Genomic DNA, 23,264 nt, shown 5'->3' on the forward strand with positions numbered 1-23,264 from the left:
CTTGGACATTTTGCCAGAAAGAGAAGGCTACATTATTTATAGTTTTCACCAAAAGAATAAAAGAAAAGGAGAGAAAAAATAGTGGACTATGTTTTCAAGTAGCTATCTATCTGTTTGGTCATAAGCAGTTGCATGTATTCATGATTGAAGGTTATGAGTTTGAATCTTGTCTTTTATTTTAATCATTTATTCATTTTACATTGATTCTAGAACATATCACCCACACATGCACGCATGCACGCAGGTACATATATCTTTGGTTCGAGAATCAATACATAACTAAGAAGTCCATCAAGAGAAGTATTTCCCATACCTTCTTGGATAGAACTTCCACATTGAGGTAGGTAGCCATAGGCTTCATACATGACACAGTACAAAAGTAACCTTTTCATTTGATTGTTTCTTACAGCGATCTTGATGTGGGTCCACACCTTAGTATCAATAAAAGAAACCACAAATTTGCTTCCTCACCTTCATGGGTGCGAGATATGATTCCACTTACCTGGTCATGTGACCACCAAATGCAGAAACATGTCTTAAAAACATGCATTGAAATGCTTCGATGAACAATTTCTCCTGAATAATCTTCCGATTCATCCTCCACAATGGAAGACAGCAACCATTCAGCGAAATCCGGACTTTGATCAGTAACTACACTTGGAGAATACCATTCATCTGCCATTTAAGTGAGGCTCCACTCTTCTCAATGCGTAAGTTTGTCTTTCCTGGCCCCAGAGAAATTCGGGGATGTTTTGATTTCTGCACAAAGATAACTTCGAAGTTCAAAAAGAACTTTATTTCCTATTTATGATCCAAAACAGCAAGCTCTAGCCACTTCTTGCAGTAGATAAGAGTCCCACGAGAGAAGAAATGATGACTTCCATATTCAGTTAGCTGACCCATCTAGGTCAGTAGCATTGCCGTCATCATGCCTGCTAACTAATTTCCACCATTTTCGATTGTAACAGATTACCCTCCATACTCTCTTTAGTATACAGCGGTTGCAGTTGAGTCCCTTGTGACATTATCTGTCCTGCTGAGCAATCCAATACCACCGTGCCACCATTCAACAAGCCACTCTTGCACCAGGCAATATTACTTAAGTCTGTTGCTACTGTGGCCAATTCGATATTTGTGATGGGCGGAGGCCCTACGAACTCAATAAACTTGGGCCCCAACAAAGAACTTCGAGGACGATTGCCACTTTGGGTCCCACAGCAACCATGCCCACATTGCAAGGGCACCTGCTGCTCACTGTTAACTCTGTCGAGCAACTTGCAGATCCCGACATCAGGTCTGGGGACTTGGATCAATGGCCCCCGGGCTGGGATTGATCTCACCAACGGGGAGCTGCTTGTGGGACCATTTGCTGCATTATACATACTGAAAGCACTTACTCTTGCGACTGGGCGGAAAAGGTTTGGTGGCTCTTTTGCTTCAACTTTGAACTGATCATCTCCAATTTGGATTTTATCATTGGAATGGCCAGAAATATATTCGATTGAGCTAACAGCATCTTTTCCTTCAAAGCACTTAAAGGAATTGACATCCCCACATGAGAGTGTTTCCTCGGAAGATGCTTTGGTTTTCTCTATGCTAGTGTCTTCCAACACATCGCAAGCCATGACCTTCAACCTGTCAAGATCAATGCACCTGCGCCTCAGAGTGGAATTCCAGTGATTCTTGATTGCATTGTCCGTTCTCCCTCGTAGCAACCTCGCAATCGATGCCCATTTGTTTCCATGGATTGCATGGGCAGCAACTATAATGCGGTCTTCCTCCTCTGCAAGAAAATTATGCTTTCTTAGCATTCATCATCAAGAAGTATTACATGTTGCATTGGTTTTAAGAGTGTTTTAACCATAATGACAAGCATGGCATATATCTAACCATGAGTTGATTGACTACTAGATGCATGAATTGTCGTCGTCATCATCATCATAGCCTAATCCGAGCTGTTTGGAATCAGCTTTCTCATGATTGTTTGGCAAAAATTCAATTAACTGACTGCCTTCCTGATATCAGCTATCCTCCTTTACCTGGGCAGCGACGGCTGATGCATTGCTATCAGCCAGAGTGGCAATGCTAACACATCAAACTGCCATATGGCGGTTTTAGATAGCGTTTAGTAAGTACCCCAAAATCGACTTTTGGTTAAATCTGTTGGTGGGGTAACTTCGTTTTGAAACTAATTGACTATTTGAAGCAGTGGGCAAGATTAAACTCAAATCCTATTACAGTGGGATTTTGCTTTTTCTATTTTTTCCGCCCCCTGAAGAAATAGTTTGTTTGTTTCAACTTTCAAGTACTACATGAAACAACGAACCAAGTACTACATGAAACAACGAACCAAGATATTGGTTGGGGGAAAAACATTACAACCACCCTTGTTTCCCGAGGTAGCTACAAACGTATCTCAATAGGTGGGAGATACTCTTTTTTTTTTTTTTTGAAAGATAAAGGTGGAAGTTACACATCAGTATTTATGCATATATGTTTTTGTATATATGTATGTATGTATGTATAAGGTGTTTGCATGTGTATAAAGACGTTTCAGTGGTGGGGCCAAGGGCTTCACATGATGGGAAGCTTCAGAAATCAAAACCAGGTATTGGACATTCCTAAAGTTAGCTGGCCATCAACCAGTATGAGTGGACTCCATTCATTGGGAGAATTCCAAATTTTTGGTGATTTTGCTAGAATGAACGGATAGAAACAGGAATCTTACACATTTAAGCTCCTATGATAATGAGACCCGTAAAAACAAAAACCAAATACCACTTGGGTCGTGCAAAGAGAATGACTGGCAATAAATTTCTTAATTAGACCCTGTTTGTTATTCAGACAATAAACCAGCTAGAATGCAAATCTAAATAGGGGAAGTTAGTTCTTCCTCCATCGCATCAAAGAAGCAACTGAGCTCTAGGTAACCACCACCACCATTGTCTTTTCAAAAGAGTGCCTTCATCTACAAATATTTTAAAAAGATGATCCAGTGCGTTGGACTATAAGTTACAATCCAGCAGCAGATAACTTCCTATCTTTTATGTGTGTGAGAAATCCAATCCATCCAATAAGTTGCCCCACCCTGAGGATCACTTTTTGCAAAACTCAGACATTGAGAGGACCACACATGTATTTTTTGCTACTTATCAATGGCTAGAAATTTTTGTCTATGGTGTGGCCAACCTAATGAATACATATGGATGATTTTTGCACTAGGTGACCCTCATTTGGGGCCAATCTATTGGAAAGGTTGGATTTCACATGCACTTAGCCAGTTGGAAGTCAGTTGCTACGTGGACTGTAGCTTGTGGTCCAACCAATTTGATTTGATAACTCTCTCTTTTTCCCTCATATGATGCTCTATAGGTGTATGAAGCTTGATACACTTGCACTCAAAAATTTGTAAACATGGCGTGTATTAAATCAAATTAAACCCATTAAAATGTGAGGCCCACTGTTGCTAAATTACAATCCCAAATTCAAATTGTTTGAATGATCCTAACTGTTGATTTGTGGACACTTGGACTTAATTCTTCACCATCCAATGAATGTCCATCAATTTGATATCTAGATGGTGAAATAAGCATAATTTGGAGCCCATTGTATTAGTGAAATGAGTGTCATAGATTACGTGAATTTCAAGCCTATTTGGGGGCATTCAAGTGGTCCCCTGTATTGGCGACACTATTCATCCAAATTTAATTCTAATTTTTTCCTTAAATTTTCTAAGGGAGAATGGTGGCAAATGCTTTGGGATTTGCATTAGTGGGATGAGTGTTGTAGATTGCATGAATTTGGGGTCAATTTGGGGGCATTTGAGTGGTCTCCCAAACCGACATCATTATTTATTTGAATTTAATTTTATTTATTTTTTAAATTACTTGGGAGAATGATGTCAAGTGCTTGGACATGTGCATTAACGGGATAGGTGTCATAGCTTGTATGAATTTTAGGCCAATTTAGAGTCAATTTATGCCTGTCTATCAGGTTAATAAAATCATCAAATAGGCTGAGACAACATTCTTACCAAAGAGTGGATTGTTGCACCATCATCAAAATGTTAAAAACCATAAAAGGATACATATTTGAAGTCTTTTCAATATTTTGGATTTTTCTAACATTTTTTGGAGTTTTTTTCTTAATTTTTTTAACCGCTCAAGGGCTGTAACGGCTGTCACACCCCGTTACAACTGTTATGCGTGTCGGTTTCATTGGGCACCGTTACGCCCACCAAAACCGATATGACATCCCTTGCCTATCACCATACACATCTTTTACATCTTCTCCAAACATGCACCCCATCCTCATATGTATATTCATCATATTCCATGCCATCTTTCGCTTTCATTTGCATGTGGTTAGGAGTGTTTTCAACATATTCCCCTTCCTCAGCTAACTTTACTTTAATTATGGACTAGTGTTTAGAATGGTGAAAAGAACGATGTCTCCATTACCCACACTTAAAGCATGTGAAAGGAATGTTGTTTTACCCTATCTTGGGCGCACTAGTCCCTCATTCATAACCACCTCCGATAGGGTTGGGGTTTGTCTTCATCGTTGAACGTTGGCCCATTGTGCCTCAACTTATGGGATGCCTTGTGGTTACCTTATGTGAAAAAGTAGCATGCTGCTCCATTGTTGATGACGGTCCTCATGAGGCACCAAATCATCTCCTAAGCTCCCAATTAACTATCTCCTCAGTATTTAATACAAGTGTATGCATCGGACATCTTAAATACATCTTTGAAAGCCAATTCATTTTCTATGTTCGGGTTAAGACCACTAGGATATCTTGAAATCTTTTGTCACGAAGACTCACAACACTCTGCCTGTGATATCAATTTATGGAACTCCTTGGTGTATTCATCTATCGATTTGTTCCCTTGATGTGGATTACAAAATCTTTGATGCAAGCCATGGGTATAAGTCATGGATAGGAACTTCCATTTTAATTTATTTTTCATCTTTTTCCCAAGAATTTACTTTTTTGACGGATTCCTCCAACTTGGAGATTGTCACCCCATAATAACGCATGATCGGAAAACTTTATAGCTACTAACTTAACGTTCCAATTGTCCATGATTTTCTCATACTTGAAGTCGTCAACATACAAACAACCATGGAATTCTGGAATTTCTACCTTAATTTCGGACTCTTTGTTGCGTTCCAACGATCGAAGGATTCAATCATTGGTGTCTCCATGAGCCAGGTTGCCCATTGTTGGTTAGGACCTTGCTGGGACCCTTTCTGTACATGTCCATATGCTCCAACTTCAATCTCCAGATTCTCTCCATGCTGGAGCTCTCTCACTTATTTACTGAGATTGCCTACCATATGCGTGAAGTGATCTACTCATTGTGTGAGTGCACAGATCAATTGGGTTGTGCAAACTCTTCATATGTCACCCCCTTTGAAGCCATTAGTAAATGATGTAGATTCAGACATCCCTCAACGATCACCAGCTCTGGTACCAAATGGTGCAACCCGATTATTGAGTCAATGAAATCTCGACACCAGACTAGCAAAGAAATGAACATATATACACTCACAAGAAATATTGGAGTGGAGAGGGAGAAATAGAATAATTTTATTGACATTCAAACTTCTCTAACAATATGAAAATCCCCCCAACTATTAGATTGATTTCAAATCTATAATTTATTTAAGATAATAAAATTCTATTAACAAAGATTTAGTCTAAAATAGCAAAAACCAATCTTTTAACTACCCCCCAAACGTGACAAATGTGATCTCGGACATTTAGATCATAAATCTTACACACACACAAAAAAAAAAGAGAGCCCAAAATCAGCATATGGTGGGCCATGGGCCTACATCATCCAGGACCCATCTATTGGACTTGTTAAGAAATCGGGTTGGGTTATGGCCTCACCTTTTGGACCTGGATAAAAATCGGGTCTAGTCGCGTTCGGGTCAGGTCACATGGACCTGGTTGAAGTCGAGTCAAGTTTGGTCTAGTCGGGTCCGATTAACTTTTCATAGCACAACATACGCATACGCACACATGCACGTAAGAGAGCCCATTTACACGCTATACTCATGTCAAAGTGGGGCATGTGAGTGCAATCTAATCCATACATTGGGTGAGCTCAATCAAGTAAATGCACTTATTTTACCTAAACCCAACTTGAAACTTAGATCCAATGACCCAACCGATACCTGATGAGTATCCAAACCTGATTGGAATAAGGTTGGAGTATTTAGGAACTAGACCCAGACCCAAAGGGACATGGTGAGACCCGAACCTGATTAGCTCGGGTATGGGTACTATAGGACCTGACCCGTTGACAACCTTAACCATACCTCCTTGTTCCTTTGTGCCCGCTTAGGCTCTATATGAACTACAAGAGGTTCCACCATCGAGATGCCACGATCTAGGAGTTCCCCCACGCATCAAAGTTTTAACATTAGTAACTGAACGTTGTCAGGTCTGATAATTCCCACTCCTGTAGATCCTTGAGAAAAATGAAGCAAGAAAAAGAATTCCAATGTATATGGATTTTGTTTTGAATCACAGCCACAGCCTCCTGTAAAATATTATTGGAAGGGTGCTTAACACACGAGTATGTATCAAAAGGACTATATGGGTCCGTCATATGGCAAGCAAACTATATTGTAAACACCACGTTGGCAACAAAAGGAAAAAAGAAAGAAGAAAAAGAAAAAAAGAAGAAGACAATATTAGCTTTTCTAACATAACACAAGCTATAATCTATTGGATGCAGCAATGCTGTTTTCTTTGTTAAACCCTTTCGTAACTATAAGAACAAACTGAACTTTTTAAGGGTTGCAGAAATTGGTTATATGTGGGAGAAATGGTAATTGTTTTCATGTCCTTGGTCCTAGCTGGAAACATTAGGATCAGTTAAATGAATTGCAATTTCCACTGAAAATCATCAACTTTATTCCTACACATGAAAAAAATATATTCCTGCATCCACATCGCATTGTTTTTTTTTTTTTTTTTGTTTTTTTTTTTTAATTTAAATTTTAAATTTTAAATTTTAAATTTTTAATAATTTATCTAGCTGCTTCAAAATGCACATGTGAATAACACTTTGGTTTACGGTTTACAAGGAGTGACAAGGAAGGGAGCTCCTAGACCACTGATATGAATGGGCTCAACTCACATATGGACCATTGGTGATTTCCAATTTCCCTTTTTATGCTTGGGGCAATGATACGAGTCTAGTTGACAGCTCCATCTATTGAACTGGTGGTGCAACTCGGTCAGGTTGGGTTGGTTGAACCCAAGCCCAACCTGACCTCAAGAAAGCCCAACCCATACCCCAACCCAACCCGAATTCCGACAGGAGGTGCCCAACCCAAAGCCAACCGAATTCCTCTATACTCAATCCATCCCGAGCCCACCTGACCTAAGTACATGTGATTATTCCCAGCCCGACCCAAATTTGCTCAACCCGAACCCAATCTGATTTCAAATCGGGTTAGTGTTTTCCAACCCGAACCCAGCCAGATTTCAAATCAGGTTGGGTAATCGGGTTGGGGTTGACCTGAACCTAATTGCAGCCGTATCTTGAATGCCCCCTAGTTCTTTGTTTTGGAGTCCCCTCATCTCACCCTGGGTAATAGTCACATCTCTCTCTAGCTCCTTTCATAGATCTCAACATACAGCTCCTCTTGAAAGATTCTAGTGAGGACAGTTTTCATGTCCCTTTCCATACACACATCATATATTTTTGAGCACGCTTCAAAATATGGTTCCTCTGTCTTCAAACTATGCTTCAAACTTAAGAATGATGAATACTGCTTTGCTAGGGAAATAGATATGGCAAACAGGGTAGAGGACGAAAGTTGGTGGAAACAAGTGAAATTGTACAAGTACAGAGTTTGCAAAGTGGGGATGGCAACATTTAGAACTGAGCAGCACTTTGTCAAAGGGGTTGCCCTTAACAGTAGAAATGGTTCATGTACACGGTTTTAGGAAGACATGGTGTGAGGAAAGCCCCCTGTGATGAACAGGGTGTTTTCATAAAAAGAATTATGGTTCTCAGTGCTACAATTTCTTAGGAGTGCGTGTAGTTCTGGAAGCAGACTTCTAGGAGAAATTCTCAGCGAAGAGGGAACTGAGAGTTCTCATGGAGAGTCTTAGCAGTTTCAAGGCAAACCCAGGTAAGAGTGATAAGGAGAAGTCATCTTTGAGAAGTCAGGAAAATTTTCCTTGAATCTATGCCTTGCTAAAAGGGGAAGATAGTAGCAGGAGAGCAGCTCCCACTCCCACTGCATCAATTCAGTCATATCAAGGTCCTTCAAGGTGATTGCTTTCAGCTGGCTTGTTGGCCAGGATAAGGTTCTCATGGTGAACCATCTAAAGGAGTGGGAATATGGTTATCGCTAATGTACGCTTCTCCTCTTTGAAGCCAAGAACTGGTGGAGCACTTTTTTTTGCATTGCCCATCCTCATTGATGCTCTGGTGGAGTTACTTTAAGCTCTTTGATTTGGTGTGGGTGAACTGAATGGTGTTGCGCAGCACGCCAACAACGCAGTGAACCGAGATCCAATCTCAAGTCTCACCCACAAACGATAAACAAGAAGAAATATAAACTAGAAAAAGAATCAAAGCATTCCAAACAAACCACAAGACAAGATATACGTGGAAAAACCCCAACAAGGATAAAAAAACCACGGATGCAAACTTCCACTATGAAAAAAAAACGAAGATTACAAGGCAATATACTAACCTCTCCTTTGGAAGTACATAGAAAACCCTTTGCCCACTTCTTAGAATTATTTTACATACACTAGAAAAGCCCTAGGGACACCCATATATAGTTTAGGCAACTTCCTTTTCGCACCCTTGCGAAAGCCAACTTAAAAAATCCGCAGTCCGCATCAAATCTGGAAACGAAATTGCGTAACCTCGACTGGTTGGGCAGGCTGCACAACCGGTCGAGAGGACTCCTTGACTAGTCAAGCATGGGCCACAACCGGTTGAGCACCTCGGAACTCAAAATTGATGCTCGCTGGACTTTGAGTCGAGACAGTCCACGACTGGTCGTGTGGGCTGCACGACCGGTCGAGCAGGGGGCCACGACCGGTCGTGCGGCCCCCAGATGTGGCTCCACATCTCAGCAATCTCCCACTTGGAGACACATCCCCATAAACCTTTGTCTTCTACATCCGGAGTGCACTACCTCCTCGTCTTCAAGTCTGAAGACCGATCAAAGCTGCACAGAGCTTCAGCTTCTCCCGTGTGACCACCTTGGTCAGCATATCTGCGGGATTCTCACTTGTATGAATCTTCTCCAGAGCAATCGATCCATCTTCCAGTAACGAACGTATGAAGTGATATTTGATGGTAATATGCTTGATCCTTGAATGAAAGGCTGAATTCTTAGCCAAGTGTATTACACTCTGACTGTCACTGTATAGCTTGCAATCTGCTTGCTTCTTACCCAACTCTTCTATGAAACCTTGCATCTACACCATCTCCTTGCACACTTCTGTAGCCGCAACATATTCTACTTCTGTCATACTAATAGATACTATCTTTTGTAACTGAGAGACCCAACTGACTGCAGCACTACCTAGAGAAAAAAACATAACCTGTAGTGCTTCTTCTACTGTCGATATCTCCTGCCAAATCTGAATCCACGTAGCCTTGTAACTTGATTTCCGATCTACCATAACACAGCCCTACATCCTTAGTACCTACCAGGTATCTAAGGATCCACTTCACAGCTTCCCAATGTTCCTTCCTGGGGTTGTTCATGAACCTGCTAACAACTCCCACTGCTTGAGCAATGTCTGGACTCGTGCTCACCATAGCATACATGAGACTCCCTATAGCTGATGCGTATGGGACTTTAGTCATGTAGTCCCGTTCCTCCTGCGTCTTTGCACCTTGCTCCTTATATAACTTGAAGTGGTTGGCTAATGGAGTGCTAACCGGCTTAGCACCTTCCATATTGAATCGATCAAGTACCTTGGTTATATATTCTGCCTGTGACAAAACTAGTTTCTTGTTTTCCCTGTCATGTTTTATCCTCATGCCCAGGATTTGTTTTGCTGCTCCTAAATCCTTCATGGAAAATTCTCTAGACAGTTTGTCTTTTGAGATCTGAGATGTCCTTCATGCTTGACCCGGCCATAAGCGTATTATCAACGTACAGAAGAAGGATGATGTACGACGTATCAAACTTCTTCAAATAACAATAGTGGTCTGTATGACATCTCCTAAAACCGTTTCCCGACATGAAACTGTCTAACTTCTTGTACCACTGCCTTGGGGCCTGCTTCAGGCCATATAGACTCTTTTTCAATCTACATACCTTGTTCTCCTTTCCTGGTGTCACGTAACCTGTTGGCTGATGCATATATATTTCTTCTTTAAGGTCCCCATGAAGAAAAGCTGTCTTAACATCTAGCTGCTCTAGATGTAAGTCCTTTGTGGCCACTATATTCAAAACCATATGAATCGTAGACATTTTCACCACAGGTGAAAATATTTCAGTGAAATCGATACCTGCCTTTTGTTGAAACCCTTTCACAACCAATCTAGCCTTGTACCGTTTCGAACCATCGTGCTCCTCCTTCAGTCTGTAAACCCACTTGTTATGAAGAGCTTTCTTACCCTTGGGTAGAGTGACTAGCTCCCATGTAAGATTAGACTCAAGAGAGTCCATCTCATCATCCATGGCCTGCTCCCACTTAACCCGTGTATTCGACTGTAATGCCTCTTCAAAACACTCTGGTTCACCATTATCTGTCAGCAGTAGATAATGTAAGGAGGGTGAGTATCGGACCGTGGGTCTCCTCTCCCAAGTAGACCTCCTCACAACCGGTGTATGCGGCTCTGCCTCATAATGCTCCTGTGCATGATCATCCTGTGGCGTTGTAACACCCGTGTCCGGTAACTCTTCCAACTCTACGAATTTCTTTTTCTCGGCCTTATTTTCCTGCACACTGTCCTTATGCATCACTTTTTCATTAAAGACTACATCCTTGCTTTTGATGATTTTCCTGTTTTCTGCATCCTAAAACCTGTAGTCAAAATTATGCTGCCCGTAGCCTATAAACGTGCACCTCCTGGACTTTGCATCCAGCTTGTTTCTGTGCTCTGCATCAATATGAACATATGAAGTGCAACCGAACACTCTGAGATGTGCAAGGTTCACTTCTTTCCTAGTCCATGTTTCTTCTTGTAGCCCACCATCCAATGGTGCTGATGGACTTCTATTGATGAGATATGCGACAGTATTCACAGCATCTGCCCAAAAGGTCTTGGGCAACCTTGCATGTAACCTCAAGCTCCTGGCACGCTCAAGGATAGTCCTGTTAATGCGTTCAGCCACACCATTTTGTTGCGGTGTCCCTGGAATCATTTTCTAATGTTTGATTCCATTTGTTGCACAATACTCCTTAAATCTCTTATCACAGTACTCTCCCCCATTATCAGATCTGAGACATTTTACTGTTTTACCTATCTCGTTTTCTACTATAACTTTCCACTTCTTAAATACATCAAATACATCAGATTTATGTTTTAAGAAATAGACCTACAGTTTTCTACTAGCATCATCAATAAAGGAAACAAAATAACGTGAGCCACCAAGAGATAATACCTGTGCCGGTCCCCACACATCAGTGTGTACAAGCTCCAATAGATGCGTCTTTGGAGCGCGTCCCGTCTTCTTGAAGCTTACCTTCTTCTACTTGCCATACATGCAGTCCTCGCAGAATTCCAAGTCAATAGACTTCAGCCTTGGTAGCTTCCCTTTTGACAATAGCACATTCATCCCTTTCTCACTCATATGTCCCAACCTCTGATGCCATAACTGCCCATTCACTCCAGTTGATGCGACTGCGAGTGAACTATACGATCCTGAAGTCACGTACAAAGTACATTCCTTCTTGCCTCGAGATATCACCAAGGCACCTTTTGTGATCTTCAGGAATTACTGGTGAATGTCATCACATAACCAATATCGGCCAACTACCCCACTGAGATCAAGTTACGTTTCAAACTCGGTACATGTCTGACATCTTTTAATTTCAAAACTGTTCCGTCTGTCTGATTTACATGAACGTCCCCCTTTTCAACAATACTGCACGGCTCATCATCAACCAGGTAGACTCTCCCGAAGTCATCCTTACATGACGTAGCATAAAACGAAGCACCCAAGTCTATAACCTAAGACTTATTCCTCGCATCAAGAGACAAGATCAACGCCTCTGTGTCACTCTACTCAGATAGATTCACTGAATCCTTCCCGCCTTGAGAGCTTCCTTCTTGTTTTTGAGCACCCTGCAATCACGTTTCATGTGCCCCTTCTTGCGGCAATGCTAACACCCGTCTTTATCTTTCGGTCCCTTGGACTTCTTCCTCGACTTAGAACGCCCATGTTTATTGTCTCTTTTGATCAGTGATCTTCCTCTTCCTTCAACATTTAAAGCATTCCCTGAATCCCCTGAAACTCTTGATGCCTTTCTTCTACATTCTTCGCTGAGAATTAGACCGGCCACATCATCAAATTTCAGCTTTGTTGACCCTAAGGAATTGCTCACAGCAATCACCAAACCATCCCAACTGTCTGGCAGACTGGATAAGATCAATAACGCCTTGACCTCATCCTAAAAAACAATGCCAACGGATTCCAACTGGCTCGTGACTGTATTGAACTCGTTTAGATGTTCAACCACGCTCCCACCATTTGACATCTTCATGTTAAATAACTGTTTAAGATGAACCTTGTTAGACGCTTAGGATTTTTCATACATGGTGGCTAGGGCTTCCATTAATTCTTTTGTGGTTTTCATCTTGGATATATTGAAGGCGACACTCTTAGACAAAGAGAGTCGGATTGTTCCTAAAATCTTCCGATCCAATAAAAACCATTCATCATCTATCATCTTCTCTGGTTTCTTCTCTTTTCCTCCTAGATGAATATAAAGGTCCTTCTGATACAGATAATCCTCCATCTGCATCTTTCATAAGGCAAAATTTGAACCATCAAACTTCTCAATTCTAGTCTTCCCTTCTTCCATCGTCGCTCCCAATAAAACTAAACCAATAGCTCTGATACCAGTTGTTGTGCAGCACGCCAACAACGCAGTTAACCGAGATCCAATCTCAAGTCTACCCACAAACGATAAACAAGAAGAAATATAAACTAGAAAAAGAATCAAAGCATTCCAAACAAACCACAAGACAAGATATACATGGAAAAACCCTAACAAGGGTAAAAAACCACTGATGCAAACTTCCACTATGAAGAAAAACGAAGATTACAAGGCAATATACTAACCTCTCCTTTGGAAGTACATAGAAAACCCTTTGCCCACCCCTTAGAATTATTTCACATACACTAGAAAAGCCCTATGGACACCTATATATAGTTTAGGCAACTTCCCTTTCGCACCCTTGCGAAAGTAGACTCAAAAATCCGCAGTCCGCATCAAATCCGGAAACGAAACTGCGTAACCTCAACTGGTTGAGCAGGCTGCACGACTGGTCGTGGCCCATGCCACGACCGGTCGAGCACCTCGGAACCTAAAATTGATGCTCGTCGGACTTTGAGTCGAGACAGTCCACGACTAGTCATGTGGGCTAGCCGACCGGTCGAGCAGGGGCCACGACCAGTCGTGCGGCCCCCAATGTGGCTCCACATCTCAACAAATGGGTGGTGTCCCAACAGAAGAAATATCTTTGTGGAAACTACCACTGCTAGAGGAAGCATAGGCAATACCAAAGGAGCATGATAATAGGACATTTCACAATAAAGCTGAGCAGCCGGAAGAGGTTCTTTGCATGCTCGTAAGAATGCAATTGCTTGGGTGTAAGGCAAGGAAATTCCCATTGACTTATCTTGGCCTCATTGTATTGGTAAGCTTGCCAAGCATTTGTGGGATCCTCTAGTTGATAGAATGGAAAGAGAACTCTCGTCATGGAAATGAAGATGCTTATGCCTTGGAGGAGGAATAAATCTAAGGCGGCTCTTGCAAACATAGCTATGTATTCCATGTCTTTGTTTCAGTGCCCATATTGGTTATAGATATGATGAGGAGAATCCATTGATATTTCAACGAAAGTTCCATCTGGTTGAACAAGAGCGAGATTTGTAAGCCAAAAGATTAAGGAGGTTCCCATTGTAAGTCTCTTGAGAATGATGCCAATTTATTAAAAGGGCCAAAGGGCCGAATGAGAAAGCAAGAAGCTGTACAAATATATACAAGAGCCTAGGCCTAAAGCAGGAAAAAAAGTAAAAGAAAAAAAGAGAGAGAGACTTTACAGATCATTCCATACTGTTGATTCCAAAGAACAAACATGCAAATGAGGGAACACTGCTGTCCATTCCATGATAGAGAATTTAGCCCCAGGGAAGACGTATAATAGGTTGGGGACTTTGTTGTTGAAGACCCTATTGCTTCTTTCCTGCCAAATTTCCCATAGCCCTACAAGAAGCGTCATTCTCCAAATTTTCTTTCCAGTATTCCCGATCCCTCCTCCGAGCCATACTCAGAAGAATTGAGGAATAGATTTTGGCATAAACCATGGCATGGAAAACAGGCGAAAAGAAAAGGTCTCAAACCCCCCTCAAGAAGGGGCAATGCACGAATAAATGTTCTGCCGATTCATTGTCCTTCCAACAGACCACACAAACATTAACAATGTTTAAACCTCTTTTGCGGAGGTTGTCGACAGAAAGAATTTTGTTCCATCCCACCAGCCAAGCAAAGACTGCCATCTTCTTAAGGGCCCCATACAACCAAATGGCAGAAGTATAGACTGGTATGTCTTCCAAAGGAGGGACAGCCAACATCGAGTAGAATGATTTCACTGTGAAAAGACCTGATTTATCAAAGGTCCAGGACAAGGCATCCCCATCCGAGCTAAGCTGAATCCCCAAAAGCTGGTTCATAAGCGCTATAAATTCAGCCTCCTCATCTTCTTTGAGAGCTCTTCTACATGGCGGAATCCATACACCTGATGAACCCTGATGAGAGAAGCATCCGGCCACCGATATACTCAGGTATGAAGAGATTGAAGCTAACCTCAGGAATATCTCCTTCAGAGATTGATTGACTATCCATACATCATCCCAGAATTTGATGCACTGCCCATCACTCACTGCAAAACATGCCCCGACCTTGAACTTTTCCACCAATTCCACTATTGCTTTCCACAAGGCCGTAGCTTTATAAAAAGTTTCTATAAGGGGAAAATGGCTAACAACTTATGGCTATGGGAAAAAAAAAAGGGATTCATGGTGGAGGATGGCTCACCAAAGTTTCTAGAGCCCTAGGAGCATGGGACACAATGGCTTCCTCATCCATCAATAATTGGAAAAAAAAGAAGAAGTAGTCTCATACCAATATGGGGTTCGTGATGGAGGACGCTTCACCAAAGGCTCGTCTGAGCATAGAGCCTTAGGAGCATGGAAGCTGATATTTACTAGAAGGTTTTATTATTTCTCTAGGATATCGAGTTGATTGTTGGAGATGGTGAAAGTGCAAGGATTCGTTCCTGAGAGGATGTTTGGTGCGGCGAGTGTAATTATCCTTCGTCTTTCCTGGTGGCGACTGACGAGGAAGACATTGTGTCTCCCCATGCTATGGGGATAATGGTAATCATGTGACATAAAGCCCTCTCTTTAAGAGGAACCTTTCAAAAGATGAACTTGATGAATTCAATCTCTTGCAGTAGTTGAAAGGTTGATGTTTGTCCTTGTTGGATCTCGATAAATGGAGTGCAGAGGAACAAAACCTTTCCCAAATATATGTAAATTAATGAGATTAACAGTATAAAGAGATTTAATGGAAGATGATCAATTCCAACTTAAACAAGCATATCATCAAACATGCAGAATGCAAAAGAGGCACCAAAATTTTTAAGGTGAAAAACTCTCCAATAAGAAGGGAAAAATTACAAGACCTAGTCTAGCAACAAATCTACTATGACGATAATGAAAATACAATCATCAAGAGAATACCATTTCTTAGATACCCAAGATATACCATTCAACAACCTTCAAGAAACACCATTTCTTGGATAACCAAATAAAAAACCCAACAACCTTAAAGAGAACACCCTCTTTTAGATAACTACATACAACATCCTAAGGGTGAATTACAAGCATCAAAGAAGAAAGAAATTTTTTATCAATAGGGGATTCTAGAGAAAAAAGCACTAACTAGCCCTAGGAGAAGGCAATCGACGAAACTAAAGTTGTGGTTGAAACCCTTACAATCCTGGAGACAAGAAATCTCTTGAAATTAACAAGAGACTTGAACCAATACCTTATAGAGAGTACATTGCTTTTCTTATTTGCAAAAAGCCCTGTTGGAATTTTTCTGTATATATCTCACTCTTAAAAGCCTTTTTTTTTTTTTTTCCTTATCATCTTAAACAAAAGGGGGCCAAGGCGAAAGGTCTAAAATGTCATTCACTTGAGCCTCACAGCTACAAAGCACTCTTGGGCCCACACGTGGGTTGCACTTCCACACGGGGAAGGATTCCCAACAATCTCCCCCTCCCGATACATGAGGAGGGAACCAACTTAAGACAGATACTCACTTGGCACACATACCTGCTAAGCTTCTACAAAGTTAATGCTTCTCCTTTAGAACGACCTTCGTCATCATATCCGATGGATTCCGATCGGAATGAATCTTCACAAATTGCATCGACTAGTTATCCAACACTTCGCATATCCAGTGGTAACGGACATCTATGTGTTTGGTTCGGGTGTGATATGTGGCGTTCTTGCTCAGATCCATGGCACTTTAGCTATCGCAATAAATCACATACTTTTCTTACTTTAAGCCTAATTCTTAGAGAAATCTCTTCATCCACAACAACTCTTTTCCAGCTTCAGACTTCAGTAACCACAATGTATTCTGCTTCTATCGTAGAGAGAGCAACACACTTTTGTAGTTTTGATTGCCAAGATACAACTCCCCTTGCAAAAGTGAATAAATACCCATAAGTGGACTTTCTGCTATCTGTGTGACATGCCATGTTAGCGTCTGTATATCCTTCCAAATACCTGAGAATCCACTTGACCGCAACCCAATATTCTTTACTAGGATTAACAAGATACCTACCCACAACACTCATTACACGAGCCATGTCTGGCCTTATGTAAACCATAACATATATCAAACTACCCACTGGTGAAGAATAGGGGGTTGATGCCATCTCTTCTTTTTCTTCTCCAGTAGTAGGACAATTGTTTACACTCAACTTCAAATGACTTGCAAGCGGTGTACTAACAGGCTTGACACATTTCATATTGAACCTTTCAAGCACCCGTTCAATGTATTTCTCTTATAACAACCACAACTTATTGGCTTTCATGTCACGAGTAATCTTTATGCCCAAAATTTGTTGAGCGTGCCCTAAATCCTTCATATCAAAGGACTCGAACAACTCTTTCTTCAACCTGTCAATTTTACCAACATATTGACCAACGATTAGCATGTCATCAACATAGAGCAGTAGAATAATGAAGCTATCAACAAAAAACTTTATGAAATAAACACAGTGGTTCGCTTGCATTCTATCAAACCCATGAGTTGTCATGAATGAGTCGAACTTCTTGGACCATTGCCTTGGGGCTTGTTTCAACCCATACAGGATATTCTTTAACTTGCAAACCAAGTGTTCCTTACCCTTCACTTCAAACCCTTCTAGCTACTCCATGCAAATCTCTTCATTCAAATCATTATGAAGAAAAGTTTTTTTGATATCTAGTTGTTTTATCTTGAGGTCTAGGCTTGTTGCTAGACCCAAAACCACTTGAATGGATAACATCTTCACCACGGGAGAGTATATCATCAAAGTCGATTCCCTTCTTTTGACCGAAGCCTTTCACAACCATATGAGCTTTATACTTCACTTGCTTATCATTTCCATTAACTTTTAACTTGAAGACCCACTTGTTCTTTAATGTTTTCCTTCCATTTGGGAGCTCCAACTCATAGATATTGTTTTTGTGCAACGAGGCCATCTCATCCTGCACAATCATTTTCCACTTATAATTATCTTCATAAGTTTGAGCTTCCTTGAAGCTTTCAGGCTCCCCCGCATCAATTAGTGTAACATATTCTATAAAGGGGTACTTCCTTAAGGGTTGTCGCTCTCTTATAAACCTTCTTAGCTAAGACTCAACCAGTGGCTCTTGAGGGGGCTACTCCCCCTGCTCTTCTTGTTCAATTTCTTCTGCATTATCTGCAAAAACATCAACATCAACAGCTCCTTCATCTTCTTGTATCTCTCCTCCATCATCATGCACCGCGGGAGGAGGAACTGGAGTCAGATCAGAGAACTCATCAACCACATCCCCCGCCTTTCGATCTTCTCAAGGTCTTCAATAGTCTAATCTTCATAAACTACATACCGGCTTCTTTAAAAAATAAAAAATAAAAATCGAATCCCATAGCTTATAGCCAAATTCTTCTTCCCTATAGCCTAAGAATAATGCAGGGAATTGTTTTATCATCAAGCTTTATTCTCTGTTCTTTTGGCACAAGATTGTAGGGAATCCCTCCTCATGTGGAGGTGGGACTCACGTGTGGGCCCAAAAGTGATTTGTAGCTGTGAGGCCCAAGTGAAGGGCATTTTGGACCTTTTTCCTTAGCCCATTTTATTTAAGATAAAAGAAAAAAAAAGGCTTTTGAGAGAGATAGACACAAAAAAATTCCAACAACATTTTGGGAGTTTCTCTTGGAGAAAAGAGATTTTTTGGAAGGAATGAGAGCAAGGTACTCTTTACAAGGTATTGGTTCAAGTATCTTATTAATTTCAAGGGGTTTTCATCTCCGAGATCGTGAGGATTTCAACCACAACTTTGTTTCATCGGTTACCTTCTCCAAGGGTTGGTTAGTGGTTTTTTCTTTACAATCCCCTGTTGATAAGAAATTTATTTCTTCTTTGAATCTTACAATCCACCTATAGGGTATTGTACTTGGTTATCCAAGAGAGATTGTTTTCTTGGAGGTTGTTGGATATTGTATTTGGTTATCCAAGAGAGATTGTTTTCTTGGAGGTTGTTGGATATTGTATTTGGTTATCCAAGAGATGATATTTTCTTGAAGGTAGTTAAGTGGTGTATTTTGGACATCTAAGAGATGTTGTTCTCTTAATTATTGTACTTCCATTATCGTCATAGTGAATTTGTTACTATACTAGGTCCCGGAATTTTTCCCTTCTTATTGGAGGGTTTTCCACATTAAAAATCTTAGTGCCTCTTTTGTATTCTACATGCTTGATGATATGCTTGCTTAGGTTGGAATTGATCATATTTCATTAAATCTCTCTCTATACTGTTAATCTCACTGGTTACACATATTTGGGAAATGTTTTGTTCCTCTACATGGAGATTGTTTAAAGGAAGAGGTGGGTTGTTTGCCATTAGACTATTCCATGCATCACTGATTCAAGAAGAAGTTAAGTGACAAAAGGCCTCCACTCTCCTGCTATAGTTTTATCAAGGCCCTCTTAGGATGACCATGTTTTGGATGGTTTGTTGGGAAAAACAAGGTGCTCACCATCAATCACGTGCAGAAGAGAATGATGGTATCACCAATGTGTCTCCTACGTCTGACACAGATGGTGAACGACCTCTTTATGCACTGCAAGCTATGCTTGGGGACGATTTTTCAGCCTATTTGATGTAGAACGGGTTACTCTGAGCTCATTGGTGGCTTCTTGGAGGCCTGGGATGGAAGCAAGCTGCAGCAGAAAAAGAAACAATTTGTGGCGATCATTGTTTCTTGTTGTCTTTTCATCTATATGGAAAGAGAGAAATAGTAGAGCATTTTGTAGTAAAGCATTTGCAACAGGAAGATGTGTTCCAAACTGCTATGCTACCTATGAAGTACAAATGACCTTCCCTTGATAGTCTTCAGTTGATCCGATTGGAAAGGAAGAAGCTGAGTCGCTTGAATGTACGATTGAGGAGAATGAGGTTAAGACTTAAGCAGACCATTTCGACTCTAGGAAGGTACAGAACCCCTAGGCCTGATGCCTACCATTGCTTTCTTCCACACGTTTTGGGAAGGGGTGCAACTCGAGCGGGTTGGGTCGGACTGAGGGTCAACCTGAGCCCGACCCGACAACAAGAGGACCCAACCTGCAACCCAAACCAACCTGAATTCCTCCATACTCAAACCAAATACATGACATTGTTCCCAACCCAACCTGACGTCATATCAGGTCAGTGTTTTCCAACCCAAATATGACCCAAGGACCTTGACAACCCAACCCAATCTGAATTTGGGTTGGGTCAATTGACCCAAACCCAAGTAGCAGCCCTAGTTTTGGTGAGCTTTGAAAGGCAATGTTATGCAATTCATCTCTAAGTTTTGTGCTAGAGGCAGACTATTGAAGGAGTTGAGAGCTTCTTTTATTGCGCTTATCTCAAAGAAGGCAAGGGAGGAGGACTTAAGGTACTTTTCAGCAGCTCAGCCCATACAAAATCTCGGTGAAGGTTCTTTCCATTAGGCTAGTGGTGTTGGGCAGCATTATTTGTAAATCTCAAGCAGCATTTTTTCATGGCAAGCAAATATTGTATTGGGTCCTTATTGCTCACGAATGTATTGACTCAAAATACAAATAGGACACTCCCAGGATAATCTGTAAGCTGAACTTGAAAAAAACGAACAATTATGTAGACTAGGACTTCTTCAGCTATTTGATTTGCAAAATGCATTTGGTTTCAGATGGTGGGTAGTGGATGGTTGAGTGAGTGGCTCCTTTTGTGGTGATTGTTGAAGCACTAAGCAGAATGATCGATTAGGCGGTTCAAGGAGGTTAATTCAATGGGTTCAAGGTTGATTAGATTGGCATCTGGCCCGCCTTCAATATACCAATGACAGTTTGTTATTTTGTGTGGCCCACCACAGATGGGCAGTGCCCAAAAATATCATCACTACGACAATCTTAACCTTTACGATTTGCGGCTCACGGATGAACATTTAAGAAGAGAAACACGACATTGATCCACATTCAACCGTAAAGGGTCCCCAGATTGGTCACTAGGATCTTCCAAAATTCTAATTTAGGAGCATTTTGGGGCATGGTCCATCCAAGGTGGGACGCAACATACCGACGATGTGGATTACAGAGCCATTGACTCTGCAGTCAGAATTGAAAATCCATGCATACTGAAAAAAGAAAAAGAAAAAAAGAAACACCATACAAAATATAATCTTTCAAAAATAAAAAATAAAAAACATCATAAAAATGAATAAAACTCATCCAACGATCATGACAAATACAATAAGGAAATATAAATAAATAAATATGCTGAAAAAGCATGATGTATGTGTGTATGCATGCATGCATGTATGTATGCGTGTGTGTATGGATGTATGTATGTTACCAGTGAAGGGCTTGCGCTTGACGCCAGGGTCGAGCTGATTACACCATCGGAGGCGGCACGACTTGCCAGAGCGACCGGCGATTCCTCGGGCGATCAGGCTCCAATTCCTCGCCCCGAACTTGCCGACGAGTCGGCTCAGAATCGCGTCTTCTTCCGGAGACCATGGCCCCTTGACTCGGTCCTCCGACCCGACCCCGACTCGGCCGCCTCCATCAGCTTCAGCTGCTGTAGCGACTGCCGTTTCCTTCATCTCTCCCTCTCTCTCTCTCTCTCAGACAAGCCCAAAACCCCAACCATACCTACCCGCTTCTAACCGCTATCGCTCCGAGGACAGATGATCTAACCGTCCACTTCGAATATTCACTTGTCATCTAATCCTTCGGTTTGAATCATCCCGTTACTGTGACGTTAGAGGTATCGCCCATCCATCGCGTTGCTCATCAGATGAACGGCTGTGATCTGACATATATGTGACACGTGTGCGAGAACCAGGTGCGATACACGAGTGGCAGTTGCTCTTACGGGCAAATGCTTTTGGAAAACCGTTTCCAGGTTTTCAACTGATGTTTTCAAGCAATGACGGAGAAGTCCTTTTCAAGTAATGACGGAGAAGTCCCCGGCGAAGACATGCTCTACCTTTCCGCACCTGGCTATCGCATGGCCCACTAAACATCGCCCCTCGAACAATATCATCCGTCCGATTGGTATAAATTTGCATTTAATGTGGACGATTACTGTACCTTTATTGGCTTGGGAGATTTGTGGCCGTCCATTGTGGGAGAACCCAGATCAATTGTCTGGATAGCTGGATCGTGGGTCACAACTTTACAATTTGATGGGCCGAGCGATGAATGGTGCTGCCTTTTATGTGTCCTTGATTTCCTTCCCCTCATTTATAAATTTGCCTGTTAGACCGGCGGTTCGCCAAGCGCACATTCGCTTGCCCATCCACACGCAAGAACACGTGCCAATATGGCACACATGTATTGGATCAAAGCTTTTCCATTAAGTGGCTATGCTGGTAAGATATTCTCCCTCACAAGAATTTTTTGTTTGTAGCAAGTGGTGGTTGGTTTTTAGTATGTTGGCGTCAAGAATTGAAACTGTGGCTCAATTCAAACTGAACAACTATGACCCCGAGTGTTAAGATAGGCCGACATGTAGTGTATGATTGATATATGATGAGATCAGCCGCCTAATCAGCTCACTGTGTAAACATGATAAGACGATATTCATAGAGCGTGATTTGTTCTCTAATGATAGGTTTGTTTTTGTTTTTTAAATTTTTTTAAAAACACACACACACACCCCCATACACTCATGCCGTAGTGGGATTTTACCACCTATGAATGCTCGAACCCTTGACCAGGTGTTGAAACTCCTGAGAGTCTACCACCAAAGCAAGAGTAAAGATCCTTCTCTAATGATAGGTCACACATTTGCTTTCTATACAAAAAGACTTTTTAATAAAGATAAATAGAAATGAGAAAATGAATTCTTATTATTGATTGTTAAAAATAATTGCAAAACACTTTTTTGAGTGAACAACTGAATCCAATGTACGAGTGTAGACTTGAATTACAACTAAAATTACTAATTACTTGATTAACACTACAGATTACACTACGGAATGTAAACAACGGGTTGAAAGTAAATATGTACACTAAGAAATATAATTTGCTTAATAGGATTCTTCATACTGAATTTCTTTTATATTTAGAGCTTCAATCTGATTATCTAGATTCTTTTGACGTTTCAGCGGTTGCCATTACTCGCCTTACTCTATTTATTCTACTACCATCTGTCCTGCAATTGCCCTTCACTTCATGATTACTCTTTCCTCAGCCGCTTAAATAATGACGTAACATTATTTGATATATTCTAGCTGT

General features: G+C 41.2%; 1 protein-coding gene across 2 annotated transcripts; it reads right to left on the reverse strand.

Moving 5' to 3' along the window:
- Nucleotides 1–204: 204 nt before the first annotated feature.
- On the reverse strand, nt 205–21,934 carry LOC131243896 (transcription factor MYB1-like). 2 transcript variants are annotated; one of them, XM_058243516.1, is made up of 3 exons: nt 21,376–21,934; nt 1,398–1,783; nt 205–759 (listed from the first exon to the last, which is right to left on the reverse strand). In XM_058243516.1, exons 1-3 carry the CDS (start codon nt 21,623–21,625, stop codon nt 652–654), a joined length of 744 nt encoding a protein of 247 aa, XP_058099499.1. In that variant the 5' UTR covers nt 21,626–21,934; the 3' UTR covers nt 205–651. The 2 variants fall into 2 exon arrangements, with proteins under 2 accessions (XP_058099499.1, XP_058099498.1); XM_058243515.1 differs by having other exon boundaries at nt 205–1,783; nt 21,376–21,930.
- Nucleotides 21,935–23,264: the final 1,330 nt, after the last annotated feature.

Source organism: Magnolia sinica, chromosome 4, assembly GCF_029962835.1.
Source record: "Magnolia sinica isolate HGM2019 chromosome 4, MsV1, whole genome shotgun sequence".
In the NCBI taxonomy this organism is placed as follows: domain Eukaryota; kingdom Viridiplantae; phylum Streptophyta; class Magnoliopsida; order Magnoliales; family Magnoliaceae; genus Magnolia; species Magnolia sinica.